This window comes from Pituophis catenifer, unplaced genomic scaffold, assembly GCF_029215685.1.
Source record: "Pituophis catenifer annectens isolate HBS135680 unplaced genomic scaffold, rPitCat1.0.hap2 SCAF_4, whole genome shotgun sequence".
Lineage (NCBI taxonomy): Eukaryota > Metazoa > Chordata > Lepidosauria > Squamata > Colubridae > Pituophis > Pituophis catenifer.
The window spans coordinates 107,199,791-107,213,787 of record NW_027256884.1 but is presented as its reverse complement, the minus strand read 5'-3'; the positions used below and the strand labels follow the sequence as shown (position 1 = coordinate 107,213,787).

General features: G+C 38.5%; 1 protein-coding gene across 1 annotated transcript in view; it reads right to left on the bottom strand.

Moving 5' to 3' along the window:
• KATNAL1 (katanin catalytic subunit A1 like 1) overlaps window positions 1-13,063 on the bottom strand; it is a 41,811-nt gene extending 28,748 nt beyond the window's left edge. Inside the window, exons 1-3 of the mRNA XM_070943870.1 lie at window positions 12,947-13,063; window positions 5,468-5,643; window positions 44-204 (exon numbers count right to left, since the gene is read on the bottom strand). Coding sequence (XP_070799971.1) covers window positions 44-204; window positions 5,468-5,629 — 323 coding nt within the window. The 5' untranslated portion in view covers window positions 5,630-5,643; window positions 12,947-13,063. The remainder of the gene's footprint in view (window positions 1-43; window positions 205-5,467; window positions 5,644-12,946) is intronic.
• Window positions 13,064-13,997: the final 934 nt, after the last annotated feature.

Sequence of the window (13,997 nt, the reverse complement as noted above, 5' to 3'; positions counted from 1 at the left end):
ACTGCCTGCAAGTAAACATGCCATCCTATTTAAACCCAATTACCTGTGCTCAACTGGAACAGGAGGTGGCCACACAATTGGATCTCTAAAATGTTCATCTTGATAAGATACAGGAATATCTGTAGGCTTGTCTATTTTAAAACTCTCTAAGGTGTTGACAATGCTCTTTACTTGTTCAAATTCTTCTAATAATTCTTGCCGAACCTGAAAAACAAATAAATGTGAAGCCATTCAAAAATTAAACTCCAAGATATTATAGCATGCAGTTTAAAATAGAGAAGATAAAACTGCTGTTGGTATAAACAAAAGACAATTTGGAGGGGAATTCTTGTTGATTTCTGGTATTCTTTGCACAAGGCAAACTAAACTGGATAAAACTCAAGTCACTCTAATACAAGGGCTATGCCAGTCTAAGATCTGCATCATAGCTGTTTTATACACCTCATATGAGCAACCGGAGAGGACTGCCCGTTTGCTTATTGTTTGTTTTCACCAGCAGAGCTGGAAGGTTTAGAACATAAAGTAAATTTTACAATTCTGCTAGATAAAACATTTCCCTTAATTTTCAATCAGAAACACAACTCACCAGGCCGTTGCTATGTACCCCAGAAACCCAACCTCCTCAGTTTTGCTTCCTTTTGCCAGCAGTTCAAAACTACCACAGCACTGCTGCCAATCACAGTAGAATAGTGAGTTTCTCCCTCTTCCCAAGAAGGGGAAAAAATGAGCCCATAACTTTATTTTTCAGCAGAGGTTCTAGAAATGTCTTGCTTTACTGCCAATGGTACAAAGTGCAGCAGAATAGAAGATTCTTATGAAGTTATCACATAAATTTCCTTGCAATTTTTTTGCAAGGAAAAAGAGATTCGGTTACAAAGATCTCAAGATTCCTTTCATGTAGCCCCTATTGCTAAGTGCTGCAGAGCTTAGTCCTTTTTCCTTCTAACTATTTGAGAGGTGGAGAGGTAACTGAGCATTTTCCTGAATATTCAGATGTTTTAAGTGAATATTGAGAAGCATTACTTGCTTTCTCAGGCTTCAAGAAATCTGTAAGACAGGGGCTGTTTGTGTAAAAACCTCGGTGTATAAATATATGACTGTATATTTGTGGTATGTACATTTTTGTATTTCCATGTAGGGAGGTTACACATTTTAGGTTATACATTTTAAATGTGTACACATTTTAAATGTACAAGCATATGCATTCATTTGTTGAGCTCAGTGGCAGGTGCGCCTATTCTCCGTACCCCCCAGGTTCATAAGCATGATTTGATGTCAATTCCTTGAAAAGACTGCCTTAAACCTTTAATTCTCACTCCTTATCAAAGCAATTTTAATCAAAGCAATCAACTGAATTTTCTCCTAACTTATGTTCATCTCTTTATCGCTATTTCTTTCTGGCATTTAACTCTTGACTTTATTGAATTTACATTTAGAGGTATGCACAAAAAGGAGAATATATTTTCTTTCAAACCCAGAAGAAATCCATTACATTCTTGTTTTGCCAGACTATTTTGGGGCAACTATTACAGTTTAGTTCACTGGAGTTGGGAGGCTAATAAATTCAAATAAATATATAAATATAAATACAGGTCAACAGACATAAATCCCCAAGTATATTTGTTGTTCCAGGTTTGGGGTGACCAATACCCAGAGAAATCCTTGCTTGATTTCATGAGGCAGATGCCAGGCTTCAGGCAGCAACCTGGGCTGAAACTAATTACTATAATTCCAGCAAGTTTTAACTTCAAATTCATACAATTATTAAGGAGGCTGAAATAAAAAGAATTCTGGTGATTATGTATAAAAGAGGGGAAGCTTGTCTCTTTTATGAAGGAGAGGCAGCCTGCACTTACTGGCTTTTTGGAAACCACTTATAACCTGAGAACCATTTTTACAAGTAGGCTGATGTGCATCTCCACCTCTCTCCTCTTTTAAGCAGCTCCCAGAGCAGCAAATCCTGTCTGTCAATCCCCTTAGACTTCCCAATGCTTACCCTTCCTTCCCATCAGCCACTGCCAATGTCTCAGATAAGGTTGCTCCCAATATCCCAAGTGCCTTTTTTTTTCTCCCATCCTTCAGCCTGTTACCCACTGCAACCACTGATGTCAGAGAACAGTTGTCAGATCTTTGCTAGCTGCCTGAACTGAGGGATTTCTTCCCCAAACACAAATTATTGTGTTTTTTTCCAAGCTTTATTCAGATGAAAGCAGCAGTGATACGTGAATTCCAGCAAGTGAATTAATTATCTTCAGTTTAGAACCAATATCTCTGTGTATATTAGGACAAAGGCTTCCTGTGTCGTTTTTTTTCTTTACTCTCTGTACACAGGGAAGAGACAAGTCTCTTCTATAGCCATTCTTGCCAGTCAAGAGGAGCAATAATTTTAATTTATTCTGCTTTGATCAGACCCCACTTCAAATACTGCATCCTTCTGGCACTTCAGTTTAAGAAGGATTCAGAGAAGGACAATAGGGATGAAAAGAGGATGAGACATAAATCCTATGAGAAGAAATTGAATGAATTGTGATTGTTTAGCTTTGAGAAAAGTGAGGGGAGGTATTGCAATAACTGAAGAACCTAAAAGCAGCACACACAAAATACTGTAATGTTAACTGACAAGTAAGAGGACTGTAGTGGATTTGTTAGGAAAACTTTGTAACAATAAGAGGTGTTAATTACCCAGAGAGATGCTGGATCCCCCTCCCATGATTTTTTAAAACAGAAGTTAGATAGTTTTCTATTTTACTGTATATGCCTTTTGGATTTTTGCAAGAAACAAGGGCTTGGACTCCGTGGCTTTGAAGCTCTTTACTTTAAGTATATTATTCTGGGTGATCAACCTCTACCTCTTGGTCCTTCAGGAAGTCTTAGAACCTGGCCTGGAGTCTTGATGGGGGTGTTCCATGCTTGAGATGGCTAGTGGATTAAGAGACAATTCTACTTCCACCATTTTGTATATCACTTGCTTCCTTAGCCATCTTTATTCATTTTAATTTCAACATTTATAATTTTAATATTTTGATGTTTTATGCTATCATTTTTATGTTGCTGTAAGCTGCCTTGAAGAGATGGGCAGCATATAAATGTAACAAATAAATAAATAAAGTTATCACCATTCTAGAACTGATATTAAGAAGCATGACTGATCTGCTGTTTAGGGCACCAGATTAGAAACCAGGAGACTGTGAGTTCTAGTCCTGCGTCAGGCATGAAACACAGCAGGGTGAGTTTGGGCCAGCCACTCTCTTAGACCAACTCACCTCACAGGGCTGATAATATTGTAAAAATAGAAGGAAGGTGTATTAGGTATGCTTGCCACCTTCAGTTGTTTTCAGTTAGTAGCTATGATACCAAGCAAGTAGCCATTTTTAAAACATCTGTACACATCTCTCATTTGTACAGGAATCTAGATGTAGTATAGATTCCTGAACAGAATATGAAATTGGTCTCAGTGTCATAAAGGTCAGGTGGGAATTCAGTCACAAAATGCCTTAGAATGTCCTGAATAGCTTTCAATCGTGGTTCAGGTATGGCAAGGAACAGGAACAGAACTGATAATATTGGGAGATGACCTCTAGGAGGACTTGTACTGTAAAGCTTTTGGCCCTATTGGATTTCTCAGTAGCCATCAATTCCACCAATCACTGTGGTATGTTCTGAACCGTAATGGAGTGAGAGCCAGAGGTCCTATTCTGCAGTATCACTCCTTCCTTACTATGCAGTTTCAGTTGGCTTAATAAACCCTAGGGAGGTATTGCAGGGTTAACTTCTTTCACCACTGCCCCAGTTCTTTTTTAACATCTGCATGAAGCCACTGGAAGAAGTCATCTGTCAGTTCAGGATGAAATATCATCAGTGTGCTGATGATAGTCATGCTGCTATCCCAGGCTGCAGTGATGTTGCTATGGAAATCTTGTCCTAGTATCAAGAGGGTATAAGGGTCCAATTGAGGCAAAACAGGCTGAACCTAACCCAAATAAAATGGAGTTACATTTCATTCAAGATTCTTGGTCAGTTCCAGTACTGCCTTTTGAAGAGAAGCACTACACCAAAGGTTCTGGGCTGCCACTGGGGGGGTTCCCCTGGACTTATGGTCTACAACTGAAGGAAAGGTAAAAAAATGTTCTCAAAAGGACTATTTTTCAGCTTTGGCTGATACACCATTTGCAAGCCCATGAACCACAAGGAACTCACAACTATGACTCACGCCCTCATTTCAAACCAGTTAGACTACCATAATGCACTCTACTTGGGGCTGTCTTTGCAAACCACTTGGAAATTGGTTCAAAATGTGGCAGTCCATTTATTGGCAGATATTGATCACCAACTGCCAACAGATTCTTCAAAGTACTGGCACTGACCTATATGGCTTGGTGCCCACCTGCAGGATGCCTTCTCCAACCAGAATCGATCTGTATTGTATGTTCAGGTCAGGAGAAGCATGTGGTTGGTTGCTCCCCATAGGTACTGTTCTCCTGTTGCAATTGTCTTACAGAAGAGAGTCTCCTTGAAAGTTAAGTATGGCCCTGCTGTTACAGGTTCCATAAGTTAATTCAGATGGGTGGCATTCAGTAATTAGTATCTTGTTGCCATATTTGGTATCTTTATTATGTGTTTTTTTTAATCATGATTATACAAAATAATAAGCAGGATTATTATTTTATTATGTTGCTGATTTTTACTGGTTAATGATTATTGTGGATGTGTTAATTGCTTTTATTGATAATATTTACCATGATATATTAATTACTTATTTATTTATGATTATTAAGTTCAGAATGTCTATGGTAGATTTGGCAACACATAAATGGAATAAATAAATGAGTACTTCCAATCCCACATTTCCATAATTTGCATAATTCTTGAAGAGATCAGCAGCAATACTATTAAATAATGTTATAAAATAAAACAATTCATAAAAGGAGCAACATTATTTATAAGAAAAAGAAGCTGGAGAACCACCAACATAAACAGATAAAAGCACCTAGAACAAACTGGTGTTGGATTCTAGCATATCATAGAGATGTCATTCTGCACAGAGCAGGCATCACTATGGAAAAAGTCCAACTCTACATCATTGCTAAATGAAATCCTGCTTTCTAATTTTGGATGCAGAACAGCTGAAAGGGCACCTTCTACAAATGCCCTCCTCAGTTTATGTAATATATAAGGAACTGTATATTCCAAGTAGTACTTCCTGCCCAGAGAGGTTCCTTATTAGGCAAGGCAAATCTAGCGAGTTCAGATAAGGAAATATAATCTATTTTTTTCCGTTAAGAAAAATTTTAATTTGACTGATGGTGAAGGACATTTAATAACAGAAGTTACATGTTCTGCTCTTAGTTTGTTAACATTATAGAGTCATATTGTCTTTCAGTGAGTTCCATTTTCATATTGTTATTCTACTACATAAGAAACATTAGCAGCAATTAAACATTTGCATTTAAACCTTTTGTTATTATACCTGCTGCCATTTGCCCTTTAATGTTGGGTCTCTGATCGATTGACAATGCCGTTGAATTTGCTGGATGACACCCTGGTAATAAACCATGGAAGAATCATAATTTCCAAGTAGTGCATATTCTCTTCCTTTTTTAGCATTATCACAAATCTCAGCCAAATTCATCTTCTTTGAAAAACCTACAATACAATGTGAAACAACACAATAAAAATTAAATTACCCTTTGGCACAAAAAAAACTTTCTTTCACTTAGAACCATAACTGCAATTTTTATTAGTGTGTGTTATTGTTTTGTTATACTACTTATGAAACCTATCAATCATTCTAGAGAAGCTATGCAATCATTTTTTTTTTACTTTTGAAATTTCAGCAAGAACTGCCCACATGTTTTCTGCCAGTACTGTATATTCAGAACTAGAAATCTGATATTCTGAAATAAAAATGTCCGCTAAGTTCTTAATACTATGTGTTATACTTTGTCTTCATTTTCCCTCTTCCAAATTGCAATGCACACAATACATCCTTAAGAAATGCGTTTTTCAGCTCAATACAGAAAAATCATGGGTTTATAACCAAGAAATTTGACAAATAGCCATAGTCATAGTGAGTTCTAGCTCTCTGATTCCCCTATCTCTTTTCATTCACTATTAGCTTTGCTTTTTTATATTTTTGTGCTAATTGTATAAGGTTAACATTTCTAGGGAATCACTTTGAAAATTTTTCATGAAAATGCTAAATGCTAACACAGTTTCTGATGGGGGATAGGTGATCTTCATAAATAAAATATGTGAATGACCTACATGTATAAACAATATATTACATCGCCAGGAAATCAGCTGTATCATTCATACATAAATGGAGCTGAATGATAAAGTCTATTAGCTTTCTTCCGAAACTTAACTGCTCCATAAAAATAATCTTTAATCTCCTCTAATCCCAAATTTAAAAAAAAAAACCTCACAATCTCAAAAGCCAACAAATTTGCCCTATTTTGTTTGTATATGCTTCAGTCTTCCAAAAAAAGTCTCAAAACATGAGCTACATGATATTGCAAACAAAGCTGTTTCATTTTGAATATACTAAACTATTAATTGCTGGTAGCTGGCGTCTGTTCAGAACATAATCCAAACAAATTAATTCACTTGAGATACACCAAATCCATATAGATGATTTCTCAGTGCATAGCTGAAGAAAAGCTGACGTCACCCAATTATATTTGGTATATGGTGACGCAATTCAACATTACAACTTATGTGATACAACAAGAAACATGTCCTTAAAGATTTGTATAGTTCAAGAACCATCAACCATTACATTCCAGCAAAATAAAAAGATTGTCTGTCTCAGAAAGAATATTATCCATATCAAGAAATGTTCTAAGCCAGGCTGAGGACTCCATTTAACCTTTGTGGGATGTGTCAGGGCTGCCCTTCAACAAACAGTGCTAAGACAAAATTAAATTGGGTTATTTTATTTATTTACTGGATTGCTTTATTTACTACCAAGGGGGTTTACAGAAATAAATACAAAAAATAGAGCAACTATAGCAAATAAATAAATACATTTACAAAATTGTATCATCATAAAACCATAATTACATCCTAGAAATCAGACCCAACACAGTGCAGGTAGTAAAAATTGAAAAAAAAATGACTTATGACTTTTCACTCTTACGACCATTGTACCATCTCCATGGTCACATGATCAAAATCAACATGCTTCACAACTGACTCATATTTATGACAATTGCAGTTTCCTGAGGTCATGTGATCACCCCCTTTTTTTACCTTCTGACAAGCAATGGGGAAAACCAGATTCACTTAACAACCGTATCATTAATTTAATAACTGCAGTGATTCACTCAACAACTGTGGCAAGAAATTTTGAGCTCAATTGTGGTCGTAAGTCAAGGACTACCTGGAATATGATTCTTCTCTATTTTCTAGGCTTCTTTCCTGTGACAATAAATATTGCAATTTGGTTGATATGAGGTTTATTCCCTAGAGCCCTCAGAGCTAGTAGGGAACAAATGAATTCTTGGAACCTCAAAATGTATTTCCCTGAAATCTCAAACCACAGAAAGCAAACTATTCATTTTCTATCTCCTTGCACAATGGCTACTTTGATCCGTGTTTGCCAATACTTCCACTCTGATGTTAGGTTTATTTCTAGTAGTCATTACATCTTTTCAAACTGGTGTTAACAGAATTTAAAAGTAGATAATTCTCAGTTTGATAGTGGATAAATTACATGCATATTCCATGTTGGCATTAAATCAACCAACTTAGACCGAAGACTTGACAAATCACACATTCAAATAAGATCCATGTCAAAAGTCTCTCTATCAGCAGAGTTGCATTAAGAGAATTGTACCAGTTAATTGCATTCCCTGTCACTGGTTCCCATCTGTTTCTATTTCTTACCTTACATACAATTAAGCCCCTATTAGCACCTTTTTCAATGATTGAATAATGCAAATCAAAACATCAAAATCCTTTTTCGGAAATGAAACTTAACTTTTCCAGATTATGGTTCCTATATACCACTGATGGCTAACCTTTTTGCTGTCGCTTGCCAAAAGCAGAGGGAGTGTGGGAGGGTCATGTGTGTGCATACCCACACCCATAATTCAATGCGCCCTGTCCCCCCATGCATGCGCACGCGACTCCCCCGTGCTCCCCCCGCTTTTGGCATGCGATGGCACAGTGGACCCGGTAGGTCCATTTTTCGCCCTCCCCAGGCTCCAGAGGCTTTCTATGAGCCTGGGGAGGGCAAAAAGGGCCTTCCCAACCCTCCCGGAGGCCCTCTGGAGGCCGGAAACGGTTCGTTTCCCTACTTCTGGTGGGCCCGAAAATCAGCTGGCTGGCGGGCACATGTGCGCTGGAGCTCAGCTAGGGCAACAGTCGTGTGCCCACCAAAATGGCTCCGCGTGCCACCTGTGGCACACGTACCCTAGGTTCACCATCACGGCTATATACTATACTTCATGGATCTAAACTGCAGAAAATTATGCCACCCATGTTTAGCACACACGACGGAATTTTGACTGTGATTTGAAAAAAAGATCTGTGATGGCTTCCTCAATTGCCAGTTCAGATGATGAGGAAGAGCCGGCTCTGGGGACATCTGGCAGGGCTTATAGGGAGCACCAGGGGGATTTCAGAACCCAGGGAGGTTCATGATAACCTCAAACGTGGTGATCTCAAAGTGACCAGTTGCAAGTCGAGGATTACCTGAATCAGACAGGACACATGACCAGACGAGCTCATTCTACTTTATTATACGGCTATATTAACAAAATCTAGCAAGTCTGGTAATACAAATCTACCATCATCTCTTTTTCAGCCTGAGAAGTCAGGGAGGTTCCTGAGTTTCTTTCTCTGCCCATTATGATCGGCAGCGATTGGCGGTGGCAATCAGTAGCAGCAATCCCCTCCGCCTAGAACAGCTGATCAGCGGTATTCCAGGAGGCTGATCCAACCGCCAATCAGCTACTCGGCAGTGAAGGCTCCAGCGTTCCCCGGCAGTGGCGAACGGCACCAGTGGTGACAGGCGGCGGTGAAGACTGCCACCGCACTAACCTGCCTCCCCTGCTGCAATATTCACTCTATAAGACGCACAGACATTTCCACCCACTTTGGGGGAGGGGGGAGTGTGTCTTATAGTGTGAAAAATACAGTACTTTATGGATGATTGTGTGAGAATCTCTGATTTTTCAAGCAAAAAATTAAAATTTGTTTATTTATAATCCTGTCATATAGTATTTCTCAGATGTCTTCTGATAGGATACCTTGAAATATAGGAAATATGAATTTATTACTTGGATGTGAAGGACCAACACTATAGATTCATCTTTATTACTATTCATGGGCCTAATATCTATTAAGGTCAATTCTACAATACTATTATCAAACATAATCTCACACTAACAACTGTGTACATTAAAATACAAGCCTACATATCTTATCAAATAATGCACACATAAATTCCTACTAAGCTATCATCAAGGAAAAACCCTCTCCAGATATTGCACAGAATAATTAAATTAATGGAGTTAAATTAATAGTAGCTGATTCACATATATCAATCATAATTTAACTGTATATATGTGGTATATACATGGGGTCCCTGAAACATACAAAAGTACTCTAAAAAAATACATTGAGGGACTGCTATGACTTTCATTCTTTTTATTACAAAATCCTAAACCCGACATGAATCTTGAGATCTTTTAAATATTTACATTAGATATTAGAGAAAAAGCAACACAAAAGTGAATTACCGCATCCACAATTATATTATTAACTGTCAAGTTCTTTAAGATGATATCTGAGAAATAATAGTTTCAAAATACAGTTTTGAGAGAGTGAGTCATAAACAATGATCTCGTACAACATACCTAAATTGTATGTTTGATTGTAATGTTTTCTGTCCCATGACATTTAGCAAGTTTTATCTGAGGAAGAAATTATATGGTACTGTACACATATACATACCCATCAAGCTTTCCTTTTTGGGATAAACCATAATATAAGTATAGAAATGAATAAAACAATAAGCCAAAAAAATTAAAGACATAAGATAAGAAAAATGAAAGGATTCTAGCTAAAGAAAAATGACAGGATTCCACTATACCTCTCCTTATCTTTCTACCACTGCAAACCACCTTTGCAATCATTCCACCACATCTGTTTTATACATTGCCTTTCTTGACTCTCTTTATGAGCTCACTAATTTCATCTAACCACAACTTTCTTCTCTTTCCTAGAACACATGAGCTACTTGGGGTAAAACTAGGATGGGCTACACTTGTGGCATACTAGCCAGAATGCACCAAAACTGACCAGTACAATATTTTCTTTAGTTTTAGCAGGGATTGCTGCTGAGTGGGCAGGTATACAAGTGAAACTGATAGGCTACACCTTCTCTATCTTACTAAAGTGCATTATGTGAAAATTATTACATGTTTGTTGACTTAGATATTGAAGGGAAACAATAATAAGGATATAATAAATAATACTAGAATATGATATACTGGTATGCTAGATTCTGTAACCATTAGGTTCCTGTAATACATATATGCCTTTGTATTTGTATCACATATATTATGCCTTTATATTTGTATCTCCTGTAACAAACATATTCTGTTATTAGGCCTGTAATGTATCTGGTATTTGTCAAACATATGTCCCTGCCATTTGACCTGAACCCATATCAATCTTCTCCCTGTTTTTTTCTTGTGCCATCTAAGAGCATGGTACGTATCTCCAAGGGATAATTTACACCTCAGTCCTAATTTATGTTGATCTGGATAGACTCCTACTTTCCAGGGCCAGGGGGCCAAAGTGGCCAATTGAGTAAACAAAGAAATGCTCAAGATGACTAATTGGAAAGTTTCTATTCCCCCTTGCAGGGCAACAAGGAATGCACGGGCCTGGATTGGGAGGCCAGAGTTGGGTACTAAGCTGACGTCTCTGAGGGTATAAAAGGACGTCATACCTTCCCCAAGGTGTGGCTATCTCCTTGCATACATTGTATCTGTATGTTCTGGATATAGTTCCACCCAGTATTTTGTTTTTGGCCATAAATAAAATCTGTTTTTTTGCAAGCCTCGTCTTGAGTCTCTCTCTTTGGCATTCTGGTGACTCAAGTCATTTTGAGACCTTACAATATTAAGAAAGTAAATAGGTTGGAATTATGAAAAGTTTTACCAAATAGGGAACTGAAATTTGAATGCCGAATACAAAATAAATAGTATGTGATAGACATCAAACACATTTGTTAATAAATAGAATGCATAGCAAATAGTTCAATATAAAATTGGGAGCAAAAATTCAAAAGTGTGATGATGGCCTTGGTTATTGAGGGTATTTATATATAAATATAATATAATATTATCTATCTATGTATTTCCTTCAAATACAGAAGGAATGTTTATGGTGATGTTTAAAGGTATTTCAGTTGGGAAGATAAATGTACATGTATTTGTGTGTGCAAACATTATCATGTTATCAGCTGCAACAAATGGTAAAGTATGGATTTGAAAATTAATGTACTAAAGACCAACATACAGTAATTGTGACTGATGGAAAAAGGAGTCAATGATTGATTGCATGTTATAGAAATGAGGCAAAAAACTAGAACAAGTATAATGCTGTTGATCTGTTGTGTGTTGTTGAAAGAGACAAATTCTTGTGTGCAAGAAAGTGCTTCTATCCACTGTGCTACATAGAATTTCTGCCCACTATGTTCCATGGAAGTGAGAGTTGGGTATATCAAGAGAAACATAAAAGAAAAATGAGTGCAGTGAGAATAGAGTATTTAAGATGTAGTAAAACAATAAAACATAGGCTCAATAATGAACGGGTGATGAATGGACACAATAGTGAGCAAGCAAGGATGAAATAAATGTTCTGAAGAAAAGTCCAAATTGTAAACTGGTCTTAAGGAGTGAACACGTCAAGGGAAAGAAGGCAGAAAATCATAGATGGAGTTCATAATATCCTCAAAGAGATGAGACTTTTACAGAACAAAAGGCAATGTTTAAAGTTGTATAGATATGGTGAAATCAATTGATTGTTGGATTACCTGCTGCTGAATTATTTCAGACACCTTCAGATCCATGGACTGAAATAAAGGACGGTTTGCAAAGACCGAAAAACATGGAGCCTATGTTTTTGTGAGATGAGTCGTCATATAAATATGATACATAAATTAATAAAAGGGAAAACCAGAATTTCCTTTCTTATCTCAGGCCTGTAATTTCTTTTGCTCGTTATTTTTACTCCTTTATTTATTGCTTCATGTAACCTTGTTTTATCATGAAAGTGAGCATCGTGGTTGGTATGTAACTCCTCTTGTCCCCACTATTCCTTTCGATTTGCAATTGCAATACTGCTCATTAACTTTCCGTCTCCTCACTATCCCTGTATCACATTTATGCTGATACCTCTGATCCTGCAGCACAGGAGCCACCCTGAAAGGTGCTGCATGGGCAGCCCCCATCACCCTGTGTTATACTCTGTGCCACTAGCTGAGAATGGAGGGAACTGAGTTCCATAAATCTATAGGACCTCAGACTGGAGGAGGAAATCCCAAATGATCAGGCCTTAAAACTGACCCTCCCGCCTCCCACCCCCCACCCCATCATTAAAGAGGGAGGTCTCTGCGCCGTTATAATTGGGACCCAATCCTAGTTGCAATGGCTCCGCGCCGAACTCCACCCATTGCACAGGTAAAAACATGTCTTTGCTCACCCTCCCTTTAAAATAAGCAACTGAGCATCCCAAACCTGATTCCCACCCCCCACCCCTTTCCAAAAGGCACATGGGAATCGCCGGCATCTGTAAACCTTTTGAAGCCCGCTGTCTCCGAGCAGCCAGACCAATCGACCGCCAGCGAGACTACAACTCCCATCATGCTTCTCGAAAAGAAAATCTTTTTTTTTTTTCTTCCAAGGGGGGGCCCCTCTGACTTGCTCACCTGGGGAGGAGGAAAACGTCTTGTTACGAATTCCAGGGGTTCCCGATTCCGAGCGGGGAGGGCGGGTATCGCATCCTCCGTCTTTCTTCGAAGCTTAATCCTTGGGTCTAAAAAGCAAAAAAAAAAAAAAAAAAAGGATGGAGCTGCTGGGCCTACGGAAGGGAGGGGCCGCCGCCTTCGCGTGCTCGTGCGCGCGGGGCGCGAAAAGAGAGGAGGGGGGGCGGCACCGCCTTCTGGGTCCCTCGGCCCGTTGGCGCGCGTGCGGGACAGTAGCGGTGGCGATTGGTTACCATGGAGGCAGAGGGAAGGCGGGTTGAAACCTCCTGACGCTCCTCCCCCTATTGGCGGGAGGGAGACCCGAATCTTGGCTGTGGAGCCGCTTCTTGGCACAGTCCAAGATTGGTCGTTCCTGGGTGTTGTTTTTTTTCCCTCGTCTGTGCTTTCTTCCTTCAGCCTGAAGGAAACTCCACCAACAAAAATTTTCCGCGTGTATAGAGAAAATTGCTGCTTTTTTTATTGGTGTGTGAATACACACTGTCTTAAAACCATTTATGGGGTTTTGTGGACCTGGTCAGTTGGAATTCCTTCATATTAAAATAAACTATAATTAAGCACAATATGGGGATGACACCAGTGAAGCCAAGTTTTGCCTCGTGGTTTGTTGAATAATTTAGAGTTGGCTGAGTTCATAGGGTACCTTAAACTAGGAATGTAAAAGAAATGTGAATCTGGAGCCCCATTTAGACCAATGGCTTGGATAGCATAAAAACCTTCTCAGTCCATCCATGGGGTGGCATCTGCAGCAAACCAGAATGGGCAAATGCATAAACCCTGCAACAGTCTTGACACCTAACACAAGTCTTGGAGTCTTAGTGGACAACCAATTAAATATGAGCTAAAAGGCAATGCAATCCTAAATTGCATTAACAGCGGGATACAATCAAGATCAAGTAAGGTACTAATACCACTCTATAAATCCTTAGTAAGACCACACTTTTTTTTTTTAATTTGATTTATATGCCGCCCTTCTCCGGAGACTCAGGGCAGCTTA